This window comes from Vicugna pacos, chromosome 6, assembly GCF_048564905.1.
Source record: "Vicugna pacos chromosome 6, VicPac4, whole genome shotgun sequence".
Lineage (NCBI taxonomy): Eukaryota > Metazoa > Chordata > Mammalia > Artiodactyla > Camelidae > Vicugna > Vicugna pacos.
The window spans coordinates 2,800,588-2,825,055 of record NC_132992.1 but is presented as its reverse complement, the minus strand read 5'-3'; the positions used below and the strand labels follow the sequence as shown (position 1 = coordinate 2,825,055).

The 24,468-nt window shown below is 53.0% G+C and overlaps 1 protein-coding gene across 1 annotated transcript in view; it reads left to right on the top strand.

Annotated features, from left to right (window-relative positions):
- Positions 1 to 374: 374 nt before the first annotated feature.
- Positions 375 to 24,468, top strand: part of SMAD3 (SMAD family member 3) — a 112,810-nt gene continuing 88,716 nt past the window's right edge. The window contains exon 1 of the mRNA XM_031679467.2: positions 375 to 1,167. Within this exon, the coding sequence (XP_031535327.2) occupies positions 401 to 1,167 (767 nt within the window). The 5' untranslated portion in view covers positions 375 to 400. The remainder of the gene's footprint in view (positions 1,168 to 24,468) is intronic.

The following is a 24,468-nucleotide window of genomic DNA, read 5'->3' as shown; positions in this document are numbered from 1 at the left end:
CTCTCGGGCCCGCCGCTCCAACTGAGCTTCCTGAGTGTGGGTTCCGAGAGCGGACGCCGTGGCCCGGGCCCGGCCCTCCCGCCTGGGGCCCCTCTCGCCGCTCCTTTCCCACGACTTCCTCCCGGCGCCCGCCGGACTTCGGGTCGGGGCCGCGCGGGGTCCTGCGCGCTCCAGCCTCGGCGGCCGCTGTCCCGGGTCGCCCACGTGGGCGTGCTCCGCGCCGGGCGGGGGGAAGGCCGGGCGCCCTCCCGGAGGCGGGGCGGGGCGGGGGGAGCGGGGAGAAGGGGGGCGGGCCGGGCGCCCGCGGGAGGAGGCGGCGGGGCGCGGGGGAGGAGGCGGGGAGCCCCGGCGGCAAGGGGGCGGTGACAGCGCCTGGAAAGGAGGCTGCACGCGGATTTGCATGAAACACAGACTGGGAGCGGGCGGGAGCGGGAGCGGGAGCGCGGCGCACGCCCCGGGCCGGCCCAGCGAGCGAGAGAGCGAGCGAGCCCGGGAGGAGGAGGGCAGCGGAGAGGCGAGGCTGCCGAGGCGGAGGGATCTGCGCATCAAAGCGAGCGAGGCGAGCAAAGTTTGGCTGGGGGTTGGACTTTCCTTCCTGGAGGCGGCACCCAAACAGCCACCCCGTGCGGAAACCCAAACTTTCTTTTGCCACTCCGAGCCGTGCGGCCGCCGCCTCCGCCCCGCGTCCAGGGCCTTCCCGATCCCGCGTCGCTGCCGCCCGCCCGCCCCGCCGCCCTTCTCCCGGCCGTGGGAGCCGCCCGGGCTGCAGGGCCGCGCGCCGAGCCCCGCAGGCTGCAGCGCCGCGGCCCGGCCCGGAGCACGGGCAAGTTCGCCGAGAGTTGAGGCGAAGTTTGGGCGGCCGCGGCCGGCCCCGGCCGAACTCCCCGCTGCGCCCCCGGCGTCCCGCCGCGCCCAGCCCCGCCGGGGGCGCCCCTCGCCGCCCGCGCGCACCTCCCCAGCCATGTCGTCCATCCTGCCTTTCACCCCCCCGATCGTGAAGCGCCTGCTGGGCTGGAAGAAGGGCGAGCAGAACGGGCAGGAGGAGAAGTGGTGCGAGAAGGCGGTCAAGAGTTTGGTCAAGAAGCTCAAGAAGACGGGGCAGCTGGACGAGCTGGAGAAGGCCATCACCACGCAGAACGTCAACACCAAGTGCATCACCATCCCCAGGTGGGGGCCCGAGGGGCCCTGGGGCGGGACCTGGCGTGGCGGGGCCGGCCTGGCGGGGTTGGAGCGGGAGGGCTAGCGTGCGTGCGCCTGTGTGTGTCTGTGAGTGTGCGTGTAACGGGGGGTGGGAACGCAGGCAGGAAGGGGTGGGGGGACCCCAAACAAAACCTTCTCTGGATTTGCAAAGATCCAGAGCCTGGGGCTTCCACGCGGCACTCGCGCTCCCAGACCTCGCATTCGCTTTTCCCCTCCAGGAAAGGGGGTGCTGCAGGAATCGGCCGCCCCCCCACCCCGGGGAGCTGCGGGCTAGAACTTGAGGCCCGCTTTGTTCAGCTCCGCGGGCCGCAGCCCCTCCTCCGCCGCCGCCTCCCGCCCCCGCGGCCCGCGCTCGTGGAGGTGGTGGTGTCTCTCCCTTTCTTTTCTTCGTGCCTGTCCCCCCACTTCTTTCCTCCTCGACAGGAATGCAGTCCGTACAGCTGGGGCTGTGGGTGAGGAGCGGGAGCCTCGTGATTGACAGATTCCTTCTTCCTTCTCTCTTTGCCTTCGGGATTAGCATTTTTATCGAGTATTTTTAGATTCGGTTGTGCCAGTCTCCCGCCCCCTCCGCGCACACACACTTTAGTTGCAGTGCAATGCTCTGACTTCTAAATGAGAGATAAGTGGCAGAGAATAGGGTCTTCTGCCCAACCTCCGCCACCCCCCTCCCCGGTTTTTGCTCTCCTTTCAGTCTGAGATTGCTACTGGATGCAGACCGGAGGGGGGCTTAGAGCTGAGGAGATAACAAAACGCACCCCAAAGTGGGCCTCGCATCGGCCTTCGCATTCCTACAGAGCCCTCCTTCCCAAAGCGCTTTGCCATCTGTCTGGACCTCCTTTATCCTACACTTCGCGCTAGCTAGGTCAGGCGGGAGCTCACAGATGGCTGATAGAAGGGGTCAGTGACTTGTCTCCACTCCCCAGGGCCTTCTCTTAGCTTAGCTGCTGCCTGGCTGGGAATTGGGGTATGGGGGGGGGGTGCACCTTAGCCTCCTGTCTCTCCCTCTCAGCTCCTTTTAAAAGTCTGATTCTGCACCGAGGGGGAGTTAGTGTGTATGTGTCCTTGGAGTCCCAGGCTGCAGAGGAATGAGTAGAGGGTCCCCAGGGCCTGAGCCCTGGAGGAATTGTCATCCTTGCTGCTGGGCCAGGAGTGAACTCCGTCCCTGGCCACCTGCTTGGGGCAGCTGTACAAGAGCTGCCAGCCGTGTCAGGCAGGCACAAAGCAACATCTGTCCACGGGAACCCAGGGCAGGCCTCCTCTGGAAATTAATGCCACATATGGTGGGAGTGCTGACTTGAAAAATAATAATTTTTTTCAAAACTGGGTGGATCCAGTCAATAAAGGGGGAGGGAAGGCGGTGTGCTGTCTGGGAAGTGAGTTCTGGGTGTGTGATCGGGAGCCAGAATTGACTTCAGAGGAGATGGTGTGATGTGATGGTCAGCGAGCCCTAGGTCCTGGTCCCAGCCCTGGCTTTTTAATTCTTCATTATTCCTTTGGGTGGAGGGTGGGTGAATGGAGGTCATACTTCTCCTGCCTGGGGAGGGGTTTGCAAAACCTGCCTTCTTACCGGCCTGGGTGCTGTTGAGGACAAGCGCTTTAAACCTTGAAACAGAAAAAAAAAATTGGTTATCAATTATAAAACGAGCAGCTGCATACAGTGTTTACAAAGAACTTCCACATGGTTTTATGAGATCCGGAAAAAGAAACTCCTGGAAAATAGATAAGGCCAGTAGGCCTAAGATTTATCTGATTTTGAAGGTTGAGAACGCTTTGGAGGAGAGAGGTGGAAAGGCTTGGCATAAAAAACATGGGATCCGGACCCAGCATGCTCCTGACTTTGAAGGTTCTGAACACAGTCTTTGCTGACCCCCCTGGATGGGCCTAATGGATATCTGTTGGCAAGATTGTCAGTGTTGAACTCTGGGCTGGTGACAGGCTGGAGGAGAGGCCTGGTTCTTGCTCGCCTTGGTGGGAGTTTGCCCTCTGGGGAAGCAGAGTTATGGCCTGCCTTTTCCTCTTCCAAAGTCCTCCACTGCCTGAGTTAACTTGGCCTTCTCATGACTCTGTTAGGACCGAGCCATCTTCTACCTGCCTGGCAAGGACCTAATGCTACGGCAGATTTTTTTCCGTCTTTTTCAGTTAGGGAAACCCAGTCACTTGGGTGGATCCAGACAAAGTGGATTTCCATCCCTGGATTTTGTGCCCACGCCTCTGGGTCACCTTGTCTCCCTTGGCAACAGCTACTGCTGTTTTGGTCGTGGGCAGAAAACTAAGGGCCACGTCTTGGGGAGGTGGCTAGCTGGCTTCACACTGGTGATATCGGGGTGTCTCTGAGCCCCCATCTGTTGTGGGGTTGCCGGTCAAATTGTCTGCTCTCTCCTCACTGCCTTTGATAACTATGCATTTGCCACTGAGAGGCAGGGGAGGTGCGTGCGTGTTCGTGATAAGGAGCCAGGCACCTTTGAAAATGACTGTCCTGATGGACACCAATAATTTGGGTTTCCACCAGTGGGATCCATGCCTTGGCGCAATTGTTGAAGGGCTGGTTTATTTGGAAGGGAATTTGGGCTTTCTTGTGTCAGAGCACCACGTCCAGAGGAAAATGGGGAATTGAACCAAACACCGGGTCTGACACACACCATCTCCTCCCTTTCTGTGCATCTTCTTTGGGCACGGCCTCCTCCTTTCATCTGCCTGGACTTTGCCAGGCTGCTCTCACCCTGCGGAGAAAGGAGAAAGATCCTCATCTCTAACACGCCTTTCTCAGACTTCTGGGGACAGCCCAAGGGTGCAGGAGTGGCCTCTTCAATACCCTCTCCATCTCAGCATCCCCTGCCCCCTCTTCTCTCTCAGCTGCAACTCAGAGCACCGTTCTTATGTGGCCCACGGGAAGCAAGCTTACTGTGTCTGCTGCAGGCGTGGCCCATCCTCTCCTTTCAATTGTTAACCTTGATGATCAGGGGAGTTCTGCCCGAGGGTGGGAAGAGGAGGGGGCCTGCTGGACAACGGGGCTGGCTCAGAGCTCTGGCCTAACCTAGGAGCCACTTGACGTTCCCTTGACATTCGGAACCTTGGAACTTGCTGCTTGTCCCCAGGAGTTCAGCATTTGGACCAGTGCATGTGGCAGACAGCCCTTTGCTCACAGTTCCTAATCGCATGATACAGGGTTGGATTTTGTGGCTTCTTTGATACTTATTGGCCCCTCCCATGTCTGAGTCAGTATCCAGGCAGTGGGGGTGGATGCAGAGATAAAAGTGAGGTGGCCCCTGTCTGTGGGAGCTTCCATTTCAATAAAGGAGACATCAGTAGGGCATTAGTTGAGCGTCTGTTTCTTATTCTCATCAGAAGAAATAGGAGCTCTGGTGTGGAGTAATGTATTTTTGGAGGGTGGGGGTGGATTACGATGTGTTTTTTAAATAGTGTAGAAGTCACTTTGTTAGACAACAAAATAATGCCAGCCATCTGGTTTCTCTAGAAAAAGCACAGAATCCAGGTCCTGTATCTTGCTGTTATAACACCTGGTTTGATGTAGCGGTTCACTTAATGTCTTAGAGGTTTTGTGTTGATACCTGTAAAAGCTGGATGAGGTAAAGCCTGTGGAAGTGTTTGGTAAAACAGAGTTTGACGGACGAGTTACGTTTAGCTGTCTATGTGTAGCACCCGTTTGCTACTAAACTATCCCATCACTTAATTAAATACCTGCTGTGATGTGCGTGGCAAGGCGCCTGTTCACAAGGGGCTCCCTGTCTAGAGTGGGAGACAGACTTGCCCAAAATTTCGGCCAAGGGCTGTACAAAATGCGCAGGGATGCAGGGGGACCATTAATTCTGGGGGAGGAGGTGGGGGAAGAAGAGAGGGGTCAGTGTGAGGTAGAAAACCAGAAGGGGGACAGGAGTTATTATCCGAAGGAAGTTTCTGGAAGGCCGTACGATCGTGCGAACTTGTGGCTTCACCGTGACAGTTGCCTACAGGAATGAGGACGGCTTTATCTTCCTTCTTCCTAAACAGAGCACTGCTATGAATATGTTACCTCATAATTTGCACCCGAAGGCTAGTGACTTCTGTTCAGTATTTTACTCCACTGCAAAGTGGTCTCTCTTTGAAGTAGAAAGTAATTAGTATTGCAAACCTGAAATTCAGGTTTTCTTGGTGGGAACAGTGACTTTACATATATTAGCTCAGAGTCTAACAGCGTCAGTGAGAAAGTGGGCACCTTGAAGGTGATTGTGGATGCTTAGAATTTCAGAGGTTTGCTGTGACCCAGCTTTTCCCTTCTCTGGTTAACACTTGCTGAACATAAGCCTGAGTTTCTACATGGACCTAAGAGCTTTGAATAATCTATTTTAAAACGCCTTCACAAGGATGTAAAGTTTTAAATGACAATTCTGCATATCTGAAATATGCATAGTTTACTGTCCCGGAATTATATCATAATAAAGTTGTTTAAAAAAAATAAATGACAATTCTAACAATAGAAAAAAGTCAGTAAATACAGTCATTTAGTTCTGATGAGAAATGCAGGCAGTTGATAATGGAGAGAATTTGGCTCAAGCTTAATCCCATCAGGAATCCAATTAAAATGAGTTTTTGAAAAATAAATATTGGTTCAATAATGTAAATTTGTAATTGCTGCATTATTGTAATGGAAATAAAATTAACACGATTTAATGGACTGAGCGACCATTAATTTCCACTTGTTAACTTATTGGGAGATTTTTAAATGCCATTGGATGCACAGTACAGCCGCGTCGGTGTATGAGCTCTTTTATGAAATAGGACTAAGCTGTACCTGCTTTAAAACTTGCAGTCCGACTTTATTCCCGTTGCCCAGTCTCCCACCTTGCTCCACCGCTCCCGGAGCCTCCTATAAATGCAGTTAAGTTCTCTAAAGTGGAATGCAGCTTTCTCAATCAACGGGCCTTAGGAACAATACTGATTAACTTTTGTCCTGATCTCCTTTGATGTAGTGACTTTTTTTGTTTTTTTTGAATCTACCCTGCCCTCTTGCCCAGATCCCCATCTGATAGGACCAGTCCCCACAGGGAAAGAACTGTCCCCGAAAGGCTGCCAGTGAAGGCAGCCTGCTGAGTGTGCAGGGGCCCAGGAGGTTTCCCAGCCTTTTGCAGACGGGGCTGGATGGGACTAGCTCTTCCCTGGGACGGCGGGGGATCTCTGTTGACCACCGACATTTCCTGGGCCAAGGAGTCTTCAAGCTCCATGGTTCCTGGAACCAGTTGGCCGTTGCCATATTAAACCCACCTTGCAGAAGTCTGGTTTCTAATTTTGCGCTTCTCCAAGTTTTAGAACGAAGATCCCAAGAGAACTTGTCTGATTCATTTTTATGCTTTCCCTCCTGCTCCAGGTAGGAGGGACACACTAGTGAACTAGGTAGATGCCTTACTCTGCCCTCCTGTAACTTCTAGTCCACTGGCAGCTGACCACGTGTCCTCTGGAGTGTAATAATCATGCGTATATCCACTCTAGTTAATTTGTAAATACTGTTTTCTTAATGCCAGGGAATCAAATCCCCCAAGCTCTACAGTTGATTGAGTCCTGATGAGGGTGTGTGTGTGTGTGTGTGTGTGTGTAACATCATTCTTTGTTTTGACTTAATTAACAGTTTCAGAAATAACAAATCTATAACACGGGTCCCCCTATCTGCTGTGATTATCTGAGGCGTCCGCTGTACAGAGCAGCCTGCCACCGTGGCACGCTGCTGCAGGATGTTTTGACAGAGAGACTCAAGTTTAAAACGAAAACACACTAGAAGCCTATTAATTAAGAAGTTGGGCTAATTCTGGACTAGGCTGAAGTTTGTTTAGCAGGCCCTTTCTCCCCAGAAATGCTGTCAAAGAAAAATTAGTAATAAACAAACTTCTGAGAGTCATTTTGGAGGCAGGAGTCAACAGACCTGGGGACGTTGTAGACTTAGCTCTGTTTCTAATTAGCTGTGTCACCCGGGGTGAGGCACTTAACATCTCTGGGCCTCAGAGATGCTCAGCTGGAAAATGGGCTGGATAAACTCTACTGGAGAACTCTTAACTCTAGAGTGGTTTTCATGCAATCGTATTGGAAGCTCCCTTTTGCACACATCACAGAGTTTTCTTAATTATTAATGCCCTAAGACCCTATCAGTCTGATGCCAGTGAATTTCTATAGTTGAAAGTAATAAAACTATAGTTCAGCCTTTAATTTTGGTTATTTTGTGCCTCTCTCCTCCCTGCCTCTCCCTTACCCTGTGCGTCTAAATCAGTGAAATTTAACTACAAAGGAATATAAAAATAGACAAATACGAGGGAGGCTGTGTGTCTTTGGAGATGCAGTGAGCAATTTTTCTTCTTTTGTTGCTATTTTTGGTTATCCTCGGAGCAGGAAGTTTACTTAAACTAATGACCACAATTGCCTAAAAATGGTTAAATGTGAGAGGTAGGCATTATAGAGGATACCTGTGGAAAATGTTTGCTCATATGTCAGAGTTTACCCAGGAAGCTGCCTTTATTTACTTTCAAGCATCTATATAAAGAAAGGCTATACTTGATTGCGTAAGCGTGCGCCTCTTGTGGGGCAGCGTGGAGGTTACAAGTTTAAACCCCAGCTCGGAAATGAAAAGTGAGTTTCCCCCGAAATAGTACTTTTTCTGTATCACATGCCTCTCCCTGCTTACATCTGGCAAGTTTTTCTCCTGACAGCTTAGCTGGGAGTTTAGGACTCGAGGGTGGTTTAAGACAGCCTGGGTGAGGGTTTGCTTTTGAAACTTAGCAGCATTTATCAAGCTGGTGGCTCTCACCGCGAACTCGTGCATCACAGACCGCCAGGCCAAGTTGTAGCTCTGAGATGTCACCTTGTTTTTTTTTTTTTCTTTTCCCCTTTGAGACCGAACTTTTGAAACTAGTAATGCTTTTTGGGTGTGTGTTTTTGAAAGGTCTGTTTTTTACGCTGTCACAGCTTAAAAATGCCAAAAGGCATTTTTTCCTTAAAAAATCACCTCTGGGCTAAGCCCAACAGTGGGGTAATGGATCCAGAAAGAACTTTTTGAGTCGTTACAAGTGGCTGAAAGCAGGCGCTGGTGATGGAAGTTGGGTTTTTCCTTTTGCTGCAAATGTTCCCCGCTGTCAACTGACTCGCACCCTCGTGGGAGTCAGACACCAGGTGAGCCCTGTTTCTCTGTGTGCCTGCAAGGGCAGGGGGAGTAAGTTTGTTCTGTGTTGTGTGTAGCCATTTATCTTTACCCAGACAGATTCTTAAAATACTACCTGGGGAGCTGGGGTGGGGGGGTGTGGGTGGACCGGAAGAGCACAGTCATCAAGGAAGAACAGAGGGCCCCGGAGTCTGACAGACCCGGGTTTGAGTCGCAGGTTCCAGACTGCGTGGCAGCCTTGATTAAGTTCCAGTTTCCTTGTCTGCATAAAGGGGGACGGGGCCACCCACCTCCTGGCAATCAATGCAAATGAGATGAGAGAGATCTAGCACTTGGCTGATATTTGATATTTGTAGCTCATAGCACATAGTAGGTGCTCAGTAAGCACTCATTTTTCCCTTTCAAGGGAGGCATTTGACTGATGATGTCCATCGATCCCAGTGGCGGCTGGGGGACCCCTCTGGCCCCACCTTGCTCTTAGGGCTCACCATTTAGAGAACCCCTGTTGATGCGGTTAAAGAATCGGCCTCCAGCACATGCGCACAACCTGGCCTCTGGTTGATCCAGGGTCCGGCAGCCTCTTGAGAGGGAAACATGCGTATTCTTCAGTGGCTCTCCCCTCTCCCCCACCACTCCATCGTCACTTTAAAAATTGTTTGGCTGACTAAAAATAATAGTATTGAAAACAAACTTTGATGAATCAGTGCTCCTGGGGTGAGGGGGGTGGGGGGATCCTGAAGAAGAAACATGGTGACTCAGGGGCTTGTCACCGATAGCCTGCCCGTCAGCGTGTGGAGGTGCGTGATGTTTATGGTTGCTGGTGTGTTTTTGAGGCCCGGTTGGAAAGCACTTCCGGCCCCAAGTCCCACCTCACCAGTTGGCTGGGTTGTCAAGTGAGAATGTTCAGCGCCAGAAACTCACGGCTCCAGAATGACCCAGACGCGGCCGGTGGCGCCCTGAGCTGCCCTTCGTCGCGCGCCAGAAGGGACTCACACTTAGAGGGCCAGGCTTTGAATGTCCTTCTGGATCTGGTCCTTTCCATGGGGCAGAGCTGAGGGCCCAGGGATGGCCCATATAGAGTCTGCACTTCCTATGCCGGGTCCCCGCCCCCAGGGGTCTTGGATCTTCCAGGTCCCCTGTGGACCTTTTCCCCAGGTCCACCTGCCTCAGGAAGGGCAGACTGCATAGACCGTGGACAGGGTGTGCTCCCGTGGGCCCAAGCGCTGGTAAGGTGGGCAGGCCTGGGGGATGGAGGAATTGGATGGAGTTCAGGCTTGTCATGTCTGTGTGTATGTACATGAAGCCCCTCTAAGGGTGGGGTGGTGCTCGGGTGGGCTGGGGTTCGGGGCCAGCTCTCTTGAGTGTCCGTGTTCCAGTGTGAAACCAAGGGGACAGAGAACTCTCCATTCGGACCTGGACTCCAGGGTGGTATTAAGGTTATCTGTCAAGGTGGGACGATAGAACATTGTCTCTTTATCAGTCTGTTACCTTGTTTTCTGTCTTTTAAATATGACACACGGTGGTGGGCTTGCAGAGGTACGTACTCTTGCTCGGGGACCCAGCAGTGGGGGAGGCAGGCCCGTGGTTAGCACAGCTCTGTTAGCTGAGGCCCCGCTCGGGGGCACCATTCCATGGACAGGGGATTGTGGGCACTTCCATGGGGATTGATTTCCCTCCCCTTGAACCCAGATCAGCGAATTAAAAACAGATCAGGGAGAAGGTGATACATAGGGCAGTTGTCCATCCGAAAAGTGGAGCAGAGAGTCCAGCCACTGAGAGTGCCTTTGGTGGTTGGATGTATTCACTGGGGACCGACTTTGTGCTGGGCCTCAGGGGATACAGAGGTGCAGAGATAAAAATCCTGTTTCTGAACTGCACAGAGGCAAAAAGGGACATGGTGACCACAGTTACGGTGGGCTCATGGGAAGGACACCCTGGACAAAGTGATGTTAGGGAGCCCAGAGGAAGAGCAGCTTTCTTTCTGGGGGAGTCAGAAGGCTTCACCGAGAAGGTGATGCTCCAGCGGGGCTTTGAAGGATGGATAGGAGTGTGGGAGTGAGGGGAAGGCGGCATGGGGCACCGGCCAGACAGAGCATGGAAGGGCCTGGTGTCTGGGGCAGGCCGGACAGTTCACGGTGGCCAGAACGTGGAGGAGGGAGTGGCCGGGGAGGAGCTGGAGAAGGATGTTGCCAAGGGCTTCAGTCAGCCAGGCTTGGCGCTTGGACCTTGCCCCGTAAGCACCCAGGAGATTTTAAAGCAGGGGAGTGGCGTGGCTGAACACCGGTCTGTTGGAGTTTCATTTCCTCCCCCACCCCGCGGCTGGTAACAGCAGGTTTTCTGCCTGAGTTATCCGGGTTAGAGTCATAATCCCTTACACCACCATGTGGACAGCTTTAGGCTATGGCTGGACCAGGGTGAAAATGGTGTTTTGTTCGCCGTCAGGAGAGAAGATGTGTTGGGCAGCCAGAAGGGCTCTGGGAGCCCAGGGCTCCAGGTAATTAACCAGTGAGTCATGCTGGCCTCTTGACATGGATTCCTTGGGAAATTAAGCAGGGGCTCGCTGGGCTCCCATGCCTGATGCCTGTTCTTCCCAAGCAAAGGCCTAGAGATCCGGTCCCGGCCTCTCTCTGGGTCGCCCCGGGCCTGGCACCGTGTCTTTATGTCGAATGTCTCCGGTCGATGTTTTCAATTTCTTCATTGATGATCGTCTAGGCCAGGCTTTCCAATTCCAGACCACACTGCAGTGAGCAAAAATACCGAAATTCTCGGCTGCAGACTCACAGAATGCTGTCATGTATTAAAAACAGAGTGTATTCCTTCATAAGAGAGTAAAACAGTTTATTTAAGTTGGTGGTGGTCATTTATTTTATCACTGAGAGCAAACAGAAATCCTGTTGACTGTTGAGAGATGGTGTACAATTTACCTCATCTGTTTAGAAGCAGCTTTTTGTTGTTAATTTAAGTTTGTAGGTTTTTAGAAGAGAAAAGTTTCGGGTCCATGGACTGATTTGAGTTCGTGGACCATGCTGGAAAGCATGAATAGGGGCCTCTGCTGAAGGGGCAGCATCTGCAGGGGCTTGCATTCAGGAGACTCGGGTTCAAATCCCGGCCCTGCCACTGACTGCTCCGGTGACCACAGACCAGTCACCTGGTCTCTTTGGGCCTCCCTTTCCTCAGCAGTAAAATGGCAGAAAACGATGCCTCTGTCGGTAGGATTACTGACGTTGTTTATTTAGATGAGCTGTGCATTAAAAGCGCTTTGCAGGCTGCAAAATATTACGCATGTCACTCATTATTTCTTTGTGAAGCCCAACTCAGTATTGCTAAAAACCCCTTTTGACAGAGATGGAGGTAAGGCTTCCAAGTTCACAGCCGCATTTTCACAGAGACCTCAGAGAAAATCACAGACGATGCACAAAATTCAATAGGAGTATGAACTCAGGGCGTGCGTGCTGGAGGTCCTGTTCTAGAAGCTTCGGTGAGCTGATGCTCTCAGCCTTGTCCAAGGCTCTGGGTCAGCTGTGCTGCCCTGCGGCTGATCACCTGAGCCCCCTCCCCTCGGCCTGATCCTGGTACACGCAGCACGGACTGGGGGCCGGCTGTACGCCAGGCCCCAGGGTGGGCATCGGCCAGTTGGTTGATTTTCTTTGCCCGTCATCAGGATTCTGGGAAGGATGAGTTGCTCATGTTTATAGGGGAGGAGCCTGAGGCTTTGAGGGGCCAGTGGCAAAACAGGAATCTGAGTTTAGGTCCTTGGTTCCTGAGCCCCAGTTGTCTGCCCCGAGGCCCCCCCGAGAAAGGGCTACCATTCTCATCCTCACAAGAAGATCCAGGGAAGTTGCTTAAAGTCTCATGATAGGAGATGGAGCTGGATTTGCCTCTGAAATTCTGCCCCTTCTATTCTAGGGTGACTATAAAACTTATTAAACAAATGAGGGTTCTTCTAAGAGTGAAAAGGGGCAGTGCTGTTCTCACTTATGGCCAGGAAATGGGTGTAGACCTGGACTGTCTGAGCAGACCCGGATAAATAGTTCCTGCAAGTCAGCCGGCCTCTGATCGTGGTACCTGACCACGGCAACTGGGAGGGTTCGCTCAGCAGGCTTCCGTGCCAAGTGCTAAAGTGTCAGGGACTGATAGTCATTTACTGCCATTCTGAGTGGACTGACTTGCCTAAGACCATTTGGCACGTTGGCAACATGATATCTGAAAACTGGACAAGACCTTAAGGATAATCTAAACTAGTCAAGTTAGCACCGGAGCTTACTTAAGTGCAGTAGGGCTTTGGGGACATTTGGCCGTGCTGACGGACGCTCTGAAGGTTATGGGGCAGACGTGGGAGGTGGGGGTGAGGTGTGTCCGGGGCACGTGGGGGTGGCAATGAGGGGGTGGAAGGACATTGACCTGACTCGGGGATGTCTGCACCCTCCTTGGGCCACTTCCCTTCAGAACCCAGGAGATGCCACTAGGTCCAGTGCAGTGTAGATGAGATTTAATGGCCAGGAGCAGCGCCCTTGTCTGTGCGCTGACCTCTCCTGCTCCATATGTGGTGAGGCCTCAAAATACTGCTGGCTGTGAGCTGGTGGGAGTTTAGCGAATAAACCTTCTGCCGAAGCGTTTTGGAAGGTGTTAAAAATACCAGCGAACATGCCTTTTCTTTCTCCTTGGTTGTGGTAAATGCATAGATGGTGCCAGGGCCGCCGTGGAGCCGGTGGCCCCAGGTAACCCCCTCTGCCAGTGGAACCCCGAGAGAGGGCATGTCACAGGATTCGTCTGCGATCGTCCAAGCCTCATCCTTCCTCTCCTGCCCCAAATCGTCTGTCGGGGGTCTTGGGAGGGACCTGAGTTTTCTGTGCTCTCCAGGCAAACTGTCTGCCGTGGGTGAGGCCCTGTCTGATGAGCTCCGAGGAGAGGAGCTGGAGTGATGAAGAGGCCTGCTTACGGGCTGAGAAAAGCGAAGTGTAAATTCAAACCAAACTTGGCACTTGCTTGGAGAACTTCAGCTGATACTGCGGTGCTCTGGTCGTCATCCTTTGTGGCTGTGCCATGTCTTATAAATAGAACAAGATGCATTTCCTTTTTTTTTTTTTTGAAAAAAAACCCCACAGATGCAAGGAGGCATGTGTGTGGGTGAATGTGGGCAGGGAGCATTAATTATTTATGTTCCAGTTCATAGGATAGGCAGCGTGGGAACGGGGCCCTGGGCTTCATGGAGATGACTAGGCCATCTTGTGGGTCAGGCTGGAATCTGCTCCTGTGTTTCTTGGGTTCCAGCTCTCTTCCCCATTGCCACCCTCTCCTCCCTAGCAGAGGCCCTCGGTTTCTAATGCCTGGATTCCTCAGTAAGCCAGTGGGCTCCCTCCCTCTCTGATCCAATCCCTAATCTGGATCAGGGGCCAGACTCCCTGTATTCGGATGCTTTGGGCTGCCAGTAACCTGAAACCCTGCTCACAGCGTCCACAGTGTAGGGGTGTATTATCTCCCCTGACAAGTCTAGAGGCAGGGAGGGTTCAGGCACCAGCAAGGACTTGGGAGCCTGCCATCTTTCTGCTCTGCCACCTTCAGCCTGATGGCTTTTGTCTTCGGGGTCCAGCTGTCATGACCGGTGATGGCCACAGCGGCTCCAGGCAGTGTCCTCTTTACGTGGTTGCATCCAAGGCAGAAAGGCTGCTTCTCTTTGGGGGAGGGTCTCTTTCTCCAGGAAGGGAACCTTTCCCAGAAGCCTCCTGGTCTCTCATTGGCCACTGTCACGTCACATGCAGTCAGTGGCAGAAATAATGGATTGTGATAAGCCTTTTGAAGTCAAGGACTTAGGCTGTTTCTTTGGCTGGTTATGGTACTTAGTACTGCTAGGTACTTAGTAAATTTCAATGAATACTTGTTAATTGCTGTCTTCCCCCTTCTCTGAGTAGGCTCCTGAACACTGGCCTGGTGTCGTGCTGTTTTCTGAGGTTATGACTGATTGGCAGACCACCCAGAGACCAGATCTTGCCCTCATGAAGCCTGTAGTACAGTTGGAGAGATGAGTATATAATTATGTTCGGAGCATCTACGGTGTGGGTTGTAGCAGCCTGCCTTCGGGCAGTGTCGGAACAGGAGATTGGGCCTCAGGGAGAGAGAGAGATGGAAGTCAGACTCAGAGGAGACGGTCAGAACCTCTGAATGCTGTGCCTGAGAATGGCATATTTTCTGACCCAAGCCAGGGTGTTTCAAGATTTCTGTCTCCACGCCTCTAGCAGTCTTGTTTTCCTGTTGACAAAATGAAGGTAAAAATTGCCCTCGAGTGTGGAGTGGGGGCAGGGTACAGAGCTAAGAGCCTCCTGCCCCCAGGGGAAACTTTTCTAAAGGTTCTTGCAGTATTCTAGCTTCAAAACCCTGTGAAATATAATTGCATACTTAGCGTCTTTGTGCGTCTCACTGGCTTTGAAGCTGCTGGAAACTTTCTCTGAAAGCATATAGATGAAGAAATAAGAATTCTATAAATGTTCAGTGGTTAAAAACAAAGAGCTGGCCGATTTATAGAACTTCTTGGTCGTTTTTCTGGTGGAACATTCTGCCGACAGGAATACCCTGGAGTCTTCCTGTCACAGTCAGCTAATAACTGACTTCAGGTCTGCAAATGTGTTTTTCATTCCAATTCAGAGAAAACAGAGGCTGTCCCAAGGCCTCGTGATGTATTTTCCTATTGATCTAGGAGCTGGGGTAACTCGGGACCCCCAGAACATCGCAGAGCTAATTAAAGATGGTTCATTTGAGGTTTGCCTGTTTTTCTTGCTGGATGGAAAAAGTTGCAGTTTTGGCTTTTGTTGTTAAAAAAAAAGAGAACCTATCACCACGGCTGGTCCAGGAGGTGGGGGTGGGGTGTGCACTTCGCAGCACACACGTGACACGCTGCCCTCCTGCCCTCTTCGCAAGGCCCCCCACAGAGAAGCATCCTTGAACATGGGCCATGGAACCAGAGCAGCTACTTCCCTTGAAAATTCCTGAGTTTCCAAGAGTAGTTAGTGGCCAGGTGAAGCCTGGGCATGAAACCCAGCGAAGTCGTTCCAGTGTGAGGCGCGTTCTGTTTGACCAGCTGGAGCTCTGAAGTTAATGGTCCAGGGTCCCCACTCGGAGTCAGCATGTGGGGAGATGGAGGCCCTGACAGCCATTCCAGGGGGCCCCCGACCCTTTGTTTAACCACGGCTGTGGACCAGTGGTCTCCGATGTTTACCATCGCCTGTTTATAAGAGGGAAGTGTGGTCACACTTCTATCTCTTTTGTGGGCTGCACGGTCGCCTTACTGGGGCTCATGTGGGAAGTGGTTACCGTTCGGAGGAGGGTGAAATAACAGTGCTCACAAAGGGACTTTGATCCAGGAATCTTTTTGAATGTCACCTTTTGGCCACTGTGTTTTTTGCTTTTATTTTTTGCCTATCGGCCTTAACTTCAGTGACGAGAAAAATCGAACCACACGCTGGACCTCTTTCCACCCAGCTGGGCTGAATCAAAATTGCATTTCCAAGTGTTTCTCCTCTCCCTGGGTCTCAGTGTGGGGTTGGCTCCCAGCTCCGTGGTCCTGCACAGCTGGGGACCCTCAGCTTCTGCTGCCCTCTGGGCGTCCATATCCGAGCACCCCAGCAATACTTGGAATTGAACTTTGGCCGTTTCCTTCTGTTCTCCTTCCATAACCTACACTGGTCTTTATCTTCATCATTATGGGAGCCCTCAGGTTCAATGAAGTGTTGAACCAGTGAGTGAACAGACACAGGAGTGCACGTGAAGGGACTGCGACCTTGGTGTCCTGTTTCTCTCGTGAGGCTGAGGCCCCTCGGCCACTGTCTGGTGGAGCTTGGCTTTCTGACTTCAGGAAAGTCAGCTTGGCTTCTCTGGGTATCAGTGTTTGCTCAGTTACTCAAGCTCCAAGAGAGATCCTCTGAGGTCTGGACCAGCTCTGATACTTCACAACACCCCTCTGCCCTCTCTTCCCTGACTTCTTGCTTTTCATTCGTTTCTTGAAGCACATATTTTCCTGGGGGGCAAATCTAATTTTTCATCTGATGCTCTATCTACCTTCAGACCTGGCCCGTTCATTGATCACCTTCTTTAACTCTGCTGCAGTCATGGTTTAACTCACCAGATACTTACTGAGCATCTTTAGTTGGTGATGGTGGTGGTACCGCTGCCAGACACCCTGGTCCAGGAGCTGTCAATGCCCTGCTGATTTAAACAGTCATAAATACCCTGCTGCCTGGAGCTGCCAGGCTTGTGTTGACATGAGGCTCACCTGATGAGAATCTCGTCCCCGTTCCCAGGCTGGGGGGAATCAGTCTGCAGGCAAAGAGGAATTCTCATTTAGCCCAAGGCAGAGGCTTCCTACGTGCTTTTAGGCACCAGCTGCGTTCCAGCCGTGGTGCTGTAAAAATACACGGGAAGGAAGGGAACCGTGTTCACAGGTTGGTTAGAGATTTTGAAACCAACAGTCTGCTCTCTCTTATCCACAAGAAACCAGAATACGCTGCGGGCTTTGGGTCTCTCAGCCCCGCAGCTCCACAGAGTGCCCTTTCAAAACCTGGGTAGCCTCTTTCTGCTAATGGCTTTTTGCATGAGTCTCCGCCAGCCAGTAAGTATATATTCTTTGAGGATTCTGATTTGACCAGCACGCTCAGGCCTCTTTAAAGAGAAGAACCATCTTTGCCCTTAGCTGTTTTAAGGCTGGCGAAGGAGATAAAGCCGTGAGAGGCTGGCTGCTGAAAGCACATGAGAAATAAACCACAGCTGTTCCTAGGACCTTGCTTTTGTTGGGGGGTGGGGGTCCCAGGGGCTCCTGTGTGGTGCTTGGAGGGAGAACCAGAGCGGAAGACCTGGGGTCCAGGCCCGTCTTATTGGGAACCAGCTTCGTGACCTTGGGTGAGTCACTTTGCTCCCCCGGCCCCTGGTTTCCTCCTTGACAACCGAGAGGTGTCGGCTTAGCAGGATTTTTAACGTTTCTCCACCTTAAACGTTCTCATTCTTGAGCTTGCATTCAAAGAAATGACTCTGTTACTCATTCGGAGAGTTTCAGGATCACTGTACAATCACTCCGGGGGCTGGAGACTGGGGCCCGCGCTTGAAGCGGGATGGAAAGAGGTTAGAGGTGCGGGCTAAGCTGTGACAGCTGGGACGCCTGCTTCCTAATGATTCACATTTGCTTGTCCATCTTACTGTAGAAGGTTCTTAGCCTTGGCTACTTATAAAAATTCGGGGTACCCAGACCCCGCCTGAGAGCAATTGAGAATTTCTGCAGGTGGGGCCTGAGCATCAGTATTTTTAAAGCTGTCCGGGTGATTGTGATATGGAGCCAGGAATGAGAATCAGCAGCCTGAGATCTGAGGTAAAGCTGTGTGGTTCAGTGTTCCGGGCATCTGTTCTGGGGAAAAGTGATAGTGGTTGGTTTAAAAAAAAAAAAAGTGGATGAAAAGCACATGTACACAGAGAGAAAAAACTTCTAGATTTTAGAAGCCTGTTGGTTTGGTAATCACAACTGCTGATGGTGAGTTGCTGCCCGGAGGCTTGGAGCCCCAGTTTTCCCATATCTCTGGGTCAGTGGTTTCCCAGCGTCTCTGAAGTAGTGGAACCATCTGTAGCTGGTTATTGCTGCTTGGGAAACTCAGAGTGCTGAGTCGGGGGAGGGGTGTGGTGGAGCGAGGGCAGGGGTGGGGCAGGACTGGGTGAAACAGACCATTACCCACACCCACACTTTTTTTCATGAAGCTCAGTCAGAGGCCTCAGCCGGCGCTGGCGTCCCTCAGCGTCGGATCCTCGGCAGCCTCCTGGTGGATTTCAGGGGCTGTGGAAGTGCGTCAGCTACGCTGTTCCCTGGGCTTCGGTGAAAGTGTTCCTGCCTTCGATGGAGAGCATCTCGCTACTTCATCAGCTGTAGCATCCCCAGCCTCCCGCGTGTGCCCAGTTGTTCGTGGTTTCCCGCATGGACGCCATCCGCACAGCCTAGGAAGTCAGGGGGCACAGCTGTCCAGATGGAACATGGCTGGGAAAGGGCAGCTAAACTCTAGTGTCTTTTCAGGTAGAGGGAAGGGCATGCTGTGGTGGTGGTAGGACCACAAAGGTGAATTTAATGGGTATGAAGTGAGCTTCAGGAGGGAAGAGGTCTTGTCAGTACTCCTCAAGCCCGAAGAGCTTCACAGGTGGGAGGGGCCTGGGCCGAGGGGCTTTTAAAACGCTAAGGCTGGAGATGCAGGTGTAGACACTTAGGCCAGATGGAGGCTGCTGGTTTTCGGATAAATGAGGCATCCGTCAGTCAGTAGTTAGGAAGCAAGGCACTCAGAGAAATGGCAAATTTGGCTCCTGCCCTCAGAGAGCTTCCATTCTTCCTGGGGGTTTGAATGCACAAGTGCAGGACAGGAGTGGAGGCCTTCTGTGCTGCGGTCACAGGGCAAGTACCCAGGGTTCAGAAGGTGGGGTGATGGGTAGGGGGATGGGATGGATGCACCAAGGGACGTGGCCTGAGCTAGTGAAAGGAGACGCGGGGCCCCACCGTTGAACTGGGCCTGTCTCCCCGCTTCTAATGCGACGTTGGCTATCTCTGGGGAGCAGCCCTGAGGGGCACCCCACTGCTAGCAGGAATAACTTGATGTTCTCTGCTTTTGGGAGGCAATTTTCCTCTGCTCTTTCCTTCCCCTGCAGAGGAGGGGTCGTCTTGGCCAGCCTCCTGCCTTGATGATTACCATCCGCCCACCTGAATTTCCCAGAAATACCATGTAAGGTGATTGTGCTTGGTTCCGGTAACCACCCGGCTGCCTCTCAGCGGTGACTGCATCTCAGGTTGGGATGGGAATGATTATCTGCGCATCAGAAAACTCACGATTGTCCTGCGAGCAAGTTGCGTGATCATCAGCAAATGCAGGACTGGCTCTGGTAGGCCCTGACGGTGGCCAAGGCTATTATTTCTCTGTGGGTAATTATTCCTGGCTTCACGGTCACGAGCCGAGCATAGTCAGGGGCAGATAAGAAAGCTGTACACGGAGCAAAGTACGTTTTTCTTAAGGTGGGCGGCACTGGCCTTATATATATGTGTGTGTTTAAAAAAAGACCTATATTTTCTGGGCAGTAGAACTCAAGTTTCCAGTAAACATCTCCTCCCTTTTTACTTTACCTTTTAATTTGGTGTTTATGGTCTCTGTGCTTTGAAATTGTTTTTGTTGTGATGCCAGCTCAGCCTGAAATGGTGGGGGATGGGGGAGGCGAGCCAGGCCCTTCAGAAAATGTGGTTTCCATCAGAGTTCTTAAGAGTTCCTCTGGCCCAGCTGATGGATGGATGCTCAGCGGTAATTGCTGGAACCCTTCTAGGAGAATAAAAGCGGAGACCTGGGGCTGGAGGTGGGAGGGGCTATGCATTGAGTCGTCTCTCCCCGATTATCGCCTTTACCTTGGCAGGAATCACCTGTGTAGAATTCTGGTCCGGGGTTTGCTTTCCTGTTTCCCCACTGGCCTGTGTCGATGCTTTGCTCTGGAAATCAGACCTGCCTGGCGCCCCGAACCTGGAACGAATTCTCCGAGACTGTGGCTTGGAGGCTGGGCGCACGCGCGCGCGCACACACACACACACACACACACACACACACGCGGGGAGGAGGCCAGGTGCATTGCATCAGTGAGCGTGAACAGCGCGGGGGAGGGGAAGGGGGAGCAGGGCCGGCTCCGGGGGGGGGGAACGGGGCGGGGGGAGAAAGTCTCCCAGTGCAGCAACGCTGCCCAGGCTGCGCGGTGGGGGCCGGCGCGAAGGAAGCACAGGCAGTGTTCTGCTGCTTTCTTACACCTTCTAGTTCAGCGCAGCCAGGAGGGCTGTCTCAGAATCCACCCCCTCCAGGGCCAACCCCCCCCCACCCCGATCTGAGGGAGCAGCTGCTGGGGGTGGGGTGGAGGGAAGCAGGTCCCCTCAGCGGTTCACACCTGGGGTCCGGGAGCACATAGTGTGGGCTGGGCTGCTCATACCTCTGCCCAGGCGCCCCTTCTCTGGCCCGAGAGAGCCCAGTGAACCGAGAAGGGAGGGCCCTTCCCCAGGGACCCTCATCACCCTGCCCCGCAGAGTTCCCAGGAGACCCCAGTGGAGCATATGACACAGAGCAAACCATCCTGCATGTGTACACACCCAGCAGCTTTCTCTTGCAAGGTGGGCTTTTTTTTTGGCCGGTGATGGGGAGGAGGGGGAGATGGCTGCCTTTTTTTTTTCTTTTAAGTTCTGAAGACACTAGGCTGCCAGACCCCAGAGGGATGAGAGAGACGCTGGAAACCTGCGTGCTGCCCTCTTCCTGCTCAGCTCTCCCCGCCCAGCCACCGTTGCTGCTTGGCAGCTTTCTCGCTGGCCTTTTCCCCACTTTCCTTTCCCTGTGAGCCTCTTGATTCTCAACAGCAGGAAAAGAAGCCAAGGGTCCCTCTACCTGTGACTTGCATCTCCCCCCTCCCCTGGGGTCACAGGGCATGGAGCACACTTCGATAGTTTGCAGAGCAACTTCCCACTGTCCTGCCTTCACAGCAGTGGGTGGAGGCGGGAAGTGGCCTTACCTCTGTTTGGGAGGTGACCGGGGACAGTCTGTGTTAGTGGAGGAGCGGGGACTGAAGCCCTTCTCTGGTCCTTTGACAGGGACGTTCGTTGTGGCTGCCAAAATAAATGCACATGGCGTGTGTGCTCAAGAGGGTTCTCAGGATATCACTCCAACCATAAGGGGTTCTTTTCCAACCGCTGTCCCTGGGAAGGGGGGACACCACCACCGTGACATTTTATGGACTGTATCTTACAGCATACAAAGCACCGTCACATACATGATTTTATTTCATCTTTGTAACGATCCCTGGAAGTAGATGCTGGCCGAGACGAGCAAAGCGGGGAGGCCTGGAGATGTGAGTGACTCGGCCCAGGGCCCCCAGCTAGTCAGCCGCCCAGTAGGAAGGGGGCAGCACCAGCTGGAAGCCGTGGATGGGGAAGCGAGAGTCCAGTAGTGTCCTCGGTGGTGACACCAGCAGTTGGAGGCACTGGATTTTGCTGTTCTTGCCTGTGAAGCCACACAGGGTCGAGGTTCCTGACCTGACTCCCCCCCAGAGGGCCTGACTGCATGCCCCACCCCGCGTGGAAGTCTGGATGGTAGGCAAGGAAGAGGGCACACCCAGGCCGAGTGCAGGCTGCCCGAGGGAGTGGGGACAGGCTGCTCAGGAGTGACTGGAGTCGGGGTTCACCCTGCTCAGGGTGGGGCTTTGTATTCCGCACAACTGAGAGGCCGACTTTGCAGGGCACGTGCAGGAAGGCAGCCCTTCAAATCAGGGCGCGTCTTGTGTAGTAGGAAGACCGGGAGTCTGGAGTCTGACCGATTTGTTGAAAATCCCAACTCTGCTCCTCAGTAGCCGTGGTCTCTTGGGACAGTCACTTCAACACTTTGAACGTCACCCTGGGGCTACTCACTGTGTCCTGCGGAAACGTGGGGTCCCTGCCACGGTGTGGGTCGTAGATAGTCATTCCCCTGGTCAGAAGGGACTTGAGAGGTTATCTAGTCCAGCCCCTTCCAGAGATGGAGACTGAGGCTGTGGAAGGAACAGTGACTTGCCCAGGATCGTGGTAAACGAATGGGGAGAGTGGAGTTGGGGCCAGGTCTCTGGATCCCATGCCTGGGTGTTTTACTTGTTTGTGCTTTGCGGGAACCTGGGTAGCTTTTCTTGCTGGTTCACAGCCCGGCCGATAGCCATACCTCTGAGTAGTTAGTTGTCTGATGAAGTCAAGTCAGCCAGCCCCCAGGGATGGAAGTGTGAGGCCTCTCCGGTCAGCTTCTTGGGGAGAGCAGGATGGGCTGGGGGAGAACCGGGCAGGGTGCTTGGGACTTTCTGATGCTGGCCTGCCGTGAACCACTGTAAGCTGACTCGTAGTTTTCCAAGTATGTTGGACGGTGAGCATGGTTCAGATGCTGAGATGGTCCACCCCAGGGCTTTGGGGGGGCGACGTGCATTTCTTGTAAGCCCTCGCTGCTGCTTGCTGCTGCAGCCCCCACCCCCATTTTCCCCTTGGGCTTTAAACCCTCCTTGGCTTGGGCCTCACAGCAGCCCATCGCACTGGTGGGCGTCCCAGTCCGTTTTGTGCAGGGTTGTCAGCCTGAAATATTATAAACAGACCACCAAACTGTGTTTGGTCCGAGGCCAAGAACCTCCTTCTCCACTTGAGTGTTTGATTATCGGCTGCGGTGTTCAGCCTGGAGTTCAGTGCGGGAATCCAGTGTGATTTCTTCTGTTGTTACCAGCTGGTTTTGTGGAGTCTTTCTTTTGATTTTAATTGGGCCTCTTGGGAGAGAGAAACCCTAAAAATGGCGAGAAAATAAGACCCCCCCCTCCCCCCAGCACCCCAGGCGCACACACGTTGCTGCCATGATGCTTCGTAGACGTGGTTGAACAGAATCCGCTCTGGCTTTCCACATCCTCTTTCATTATTCCTGCTCCCCAAGCTGCCTCTGGCCCTTGTCTCCTCTGAATGGGTTCTCGGCCAGAGTTTCCACCTGAGATGGGAGCTACCTCCACTGAATGAGGGCTGAAGGTGGTTTGGGTGTCGCCCAGCGTGACCTGCCTCGCCGTGGAGGCCAGCGTTGTGGTGATACGTTGTGTGACCTCTTTAGCAAGTGAGTCACTCACCCCCAGGTAACCACTGCTACTTTCAGGGGGGAACTGCTCGTATCGTTGTGGCTGTGGCCCTGGTTTCCCCAAAATAAGGTGTTTTTAGAAATGAAAGTGCAGGGATTGGCTTCCTTAGATTCGTTGTCGTGGACTCATGGTTCCCTTCCTTATAAAGACTCAACCTTGTTTTCTCTTAAATCGGGTGTTTGGTACCAGTTTTATCTATTAGCAGTTAATAGTAAGTAACTGACACTCCTCACGTTTTGGGAAGAAAACCTTCATATTTTTACCTCTTTTAATTTTTCCATATTATCTTCTGCAGCCGTTCGCTTGCATGAGCATTTTTGTGTAGCCACAGTCAGAGTATATTAGTCAGCGTAACCGGGAAAGCAGGGACGCCATCAAGTATTGGCCACAAAGGGAATTTAATGTGGGGCCTTGGTTACGCAGGTGAGAGAAGAAGCTGAGAAGCCAAAAATGGGAAGGCGCGGTGACCGAGAGCTTAGTGGCAGCAGGCCACTGCTGCCTGTAGGCTGGAGGGACGAAGAGAAGAGGTGGTGTGCGCAGGGTCAGGGTCGTGGGTGGGCTTACTTAGAGAAGGTACAGCTGTTTCTTTCCTTTTTATTTTTTCGGGGGGGAGGTAATCAGGTTTATTTATTTATTTATTTTTAATGGAGGGACTGGGAGTTGAACCCAGGACCTCGTGCATGCTAAACACATGCTCTACCACCGAGCCATCCCCTTCCTGCCAAGATGCAGCTGTTTCTAAGAAGCCCACCCAAGACAGATTGGGGAGAAGGGAGAAGCGCCCTGGACGCGCCCTTCCTCCTGCCCTCCCCTTTCCACCAGCCCTGCTGTTGTCCACGCCCCCTCCTGCCCCCCAACCCCAGTTGCTCCCTGACATGAGGCCTAGAGAGTCAGAGGTCAGCCCTGGGACGTACAGAGCAGAGCACAGGAAGCCAAGGAAGGGCTTGGAGGACACAGGGGACCTGGACCAGCACAGGGTGCCAGCCTGCTGTTCTGATCTGATTTTGCCCTGAGCGTTTCCACATGGTCTTCATAATTACACGTGATCTCAAGTGCATGTACCGTGGCTTACCATTCCCCGGCTGTTGGGAGAATGCTTAAAATGATGATAAACCAGCAGTTCTCAAAGTGTCGTCACCAACCAGCAGGTCTCAACAGCACCAGGGAACTTGTTAGAAATGCAGAGTGTCAGGCCCAACCCAGGCCTCTGACTCCGAACCCCTGGCGGTGGGGCCCGGCAATATGTGTTTCCTCTGGAGGATGCTGGCATGCATTCGGATTGGAGAACCACCTCACAGGTGACGCACTGCACTGTAGGAGGGGACAGGACACTGAGGGTACTGTTGGTCAGGGGTCTTTATCCAGAGCATGTGGGGTGGCCAGAAAGGTACAAGACCCCGGGGCTGTTCACCTCTGGGGTCAAGCCTCCCCCTTGCCCTTTACCTCTCTGGGTGGTCCTTTTCTTGTTTGATATTTTCAGA